Genomic DNA, 3,453 nt, shown 5'->3' with positions numbered 1-3,453 from the left:
ACAATGGGACATAACACGTACCAGTCTTCTAATATGGCAACTGATGGGCTCCAGACATTACAATAAAATCATCTTGCCATCATGTGGTATATATAGCCTTGGCGAAATTAAATAATTACGCCATTGTTTATGGTTTGTGGATTATACTGTTAACACATTCAATGCCACATGTTAATATGTATTTATTTTATAATATAAGGTGGCAAACGAGCAAGCGGCCACCTGAATCCACCAAAATGAAATTCGACCGCTGACCATAAACATCCGCAATTGACGGAGGAGGAGAGGCACATAAAGAGGACATTTTCCGTTCCGATACGTCTCCTCCACCGTCAAATCCACTTTTCCTTCCCATCCTTTTCTCTTAAACGCGAAATTGCTTCCATTTCACGCCTGTTTTCTGTGTGGTCGTGGTATTACACCGGGGGAGCCACCGTCCCATTCGTGCGAAGATGTTAAAGCGGGCTCTACCACTGTTGAAAAGTCTCTATTATTTAAAGACTTTGGTAAGTTGATAGTATTAAGATGACAATAAGGAATATAAAGAAGGTTAAGTCGGTTCTCGCATATTTTGCTAGGTAAGTTTCTAAACGATAGAATTACAGGAAAACTTGATTTTATCGATTTCATCTTTATAATTCTTACAAATTACCTTAAAGTAAACTTCGACGCCATAAATGAGGAAAAATATAACCACGATGAAAAGAAGCACTGCGTAGCAACCGTTAAAGACGTGCTGGTAGAAACTCTGCAACAAAACATAAATAATTACAAATCCAATAATCGATCCATACGATATAAAAAAAACAGTAGAACCTCGTTAAGTTAAAGTCCAGGGGAAACACAAAATATTTTAAGTTATCAAGGGTCTATGTTGTAGAGGTTTTAGGATCTGATGGAAAGGGAACATAGAGGTTTTTAAGTTACCGAGGTTTGAGTTATCGAGGTTCTACTGTACAATAAAATTAACAACGCAATATTCAAGACAATAATTGTTACCTAGATTATATTTTGCGATATTGCATTTAAAAATCTGATGAACATACTGTTTTAATTTGCAATAACAAGATGTGCTCTATATTTGCTATGTCATAACAATTGTAATTTTGCTAAACAGTACAAAAATTATACATAAGTTGTACAATGATTAACTACTAACTTTCGTCCTCGACTCCGTCCGCGTCAAATTAAAAATAAAAACAAAAGCATGCCTGTGTGTTCTCCCAGGCTGTCCTCTACATCTGTACTAAATTTCATCGAAATCCGCACATTCGTTTAGGCTACAAACTCTAACAAACATCCATCTAAACTTTCGCATTCATATCATATTAGTATGATAGCATGATTAATAACAAGTACAAGTAACTAATAATATATTTAAATCACTTTGTTTTGTCAAGCAATAGTAGTCCTAAAAATATTACTCGTAAGAAAACATCTTTTAATTCGGGCAATAACAATAATAACAAGGTCATATCATGGTCTACAATACACCTACACTGTGTTTAATCCTATTATCGCATCTGTGGTCTATCCTCCTACTAAAATACACAGTCGAGGACGTATATTACCTATCCAGGTAAAATGTTCTTGACGCTCAAATTGCATTTAGCTCGAATATTTGTCACAATGTTTTCTTTAGCCAACTAAAGTCCAACTTTTTGTATTATAAAAATAATTAAATGCCAGCCATATAACTGTCGTTTTGGCACATAAGTGCAAATATTTTAAATCGAGGTTTTGTATGATAAAATAGTTCATTTCAAATATTTAATTATTTGAACAGGATAAGACTAATTTACTTTGAACAATACTAAAGAAGTCTCGAATGGAATAACCAAACAAAAGATTTGTCGCCGTCTTCCACGAGGTTAGGTAAAAACCCCCGCACTATTAACACAACTATGAACAAAAACATCTACGACAGGTTATCAAAGAAATTTAATTTTGCGTTTCTGGTGTTACATCCGTAACACCAGAGGAACCACAGATGTGTTGCCGGCCTTTGAGGAAATGATAGGCTCGCTTCTTGAAAGACCCTAAGTCGTATTGGTTTGGAAATACCGCCGAGGATAGACCGTTCCACAACGCGGCTGTGCGGGGCAGAAAGTTCCGCGAAAACCGCACGGTTGTGGAATGCCAGCCATCGAGATGGTGAGGATGGAACCTGGTGTTCTGTCGTGTCGTCCGATGACGAAACTCGTAATCACGTTTACTGTTGTACTGATATTGTTGTTTCTCTATCATGTAAACATATAATTGGGACAAATTCTTTACATGTTACTTATTGTATTTTGTAACCCTCTTAGTTTTTTAACAAATAAATAACAACCCCACCACTGTGACACTTGTTCTGCATCTCTTTCACATTCTTAGACACAACAGAAAACAAAACAATCAACACAATTACTACAGTCGAAACAGTTTAGTATTATCAAACAAAAATCTCAACAACACATCTCTCTCAACACATGTCCATTCCAAGGACGCGTCTTAGTAAATAATTACCGGTAATTAACCCATGCCATTGTCACATTCCTTTAACGGATTTGTCTCTAAACACTGATAAATAGAAGTTTCTAGAATAAAGCATGTTATCAGGAATAAATAAGCCTTTTTGGTTTATCAGTTTACTAAAAATTGTGAGAAGAAGAGGAGTTTGGTTGTCTAGCACATACATATATTGTATTGTACGCAGAATACCACTTAGCGTTTATTTGTGTGGTCGTGGTTTACCGCCAAGCTAATCAATCTATACTAATATTATAAAGAGGAATTTTATTTGGGTATCTATTGAAATAACTCAAAAACTACTGAACCGATTTCAGAAATTCTTTTACCATTAAGTAACTAAGGCTACATTTTTCTAATTTAACGCAGACAAAGTTACAAGCAACTGCTAGTTTGTCATATTATCCTGTAAGTCGTCATATCAGAATTCACTCCCTTAAGCATATCCTCTTTCACAACCATCCATACTCTCTTCGATCTCCCTCTATATGAGTAAATCTTTTTTTTTTAAATTAGTTAAATAGACTAAGTTAACTCTCTTACCTTTTTCTCAGCGGTTGTATTAGCTATATTCGTGGTGAGTACTTCTGCTGCTAGAAGTGAGTAGCTGATGACATTAAAGGTGACGAAGGCCAGGAAAGACTTGGAGAGGAACCGAGGACGCTCCCAGCGGATGTCTCGAAGATGGAACACCTATGGACAAATATACATGTTTATAGTATAATCAAGAATAAAAAGAACAACGAATCGTAACTATGACACTTATGGCCGATTTCTCAGCTACTTTTAACCATTCATTACTATTTCTGGTTCGATAACTCATTTCACATTCATGAAATGCCTTTTCGAACCACGTAAGTAGAGTTTAAGTACTTTGAAACTTAGTTCAACTCATAAAATTTATTCTTACCCATTTATTTTATTATTACCTAATAATTTATC

At 35.4% G+C, this 3,453-nt stretch overlaps 1 protein-coding gene across 1 annotated transcript in view; it reads right to left on the bottom strand.

The window, feature by feature from the left end:
• The window catches only part of LOC106102817, a 53,083-nt gene that overhangs the window by 10,286 nt on the left and 39,344 nt on the right, over positions 1-3,453 (bottom strand). Inside the window, exons 5-6 of the mRNA XM_013282402.1 lie at positions 3,055-3,204; positions 653-748 (exon numbers count right to left, since the gene is read on the bottom strand). Of these exons, the coding sequence (XP_013137856.1) occupies positions 653-748; positions 3,055-3,204 (246 nt within the window). The remainder of the gene's footprint in view (positions 1-652; positions 749-3,054; positions 3,205-3,453) is intronic.

The sequence above is a fragment of the Papilio polytes genome, unplaced genomic scaffold (assembly GCF_000836215.1).
Source record: "Papilio polytes unplaced genomic scaffold, Ppol_1.0 DF823901.1, whole genome shotgun sequence".
NCBI lineage: Eukaryota > Metazoa > Arthropoda > Insecta > Lepidoptera > Papilionidae > Papilio > Papilio polytes.
Note: the sequence above shows the minus strand (reverse complement) of the source record. Positions and strands in the feature narration are given on the sequence as shown.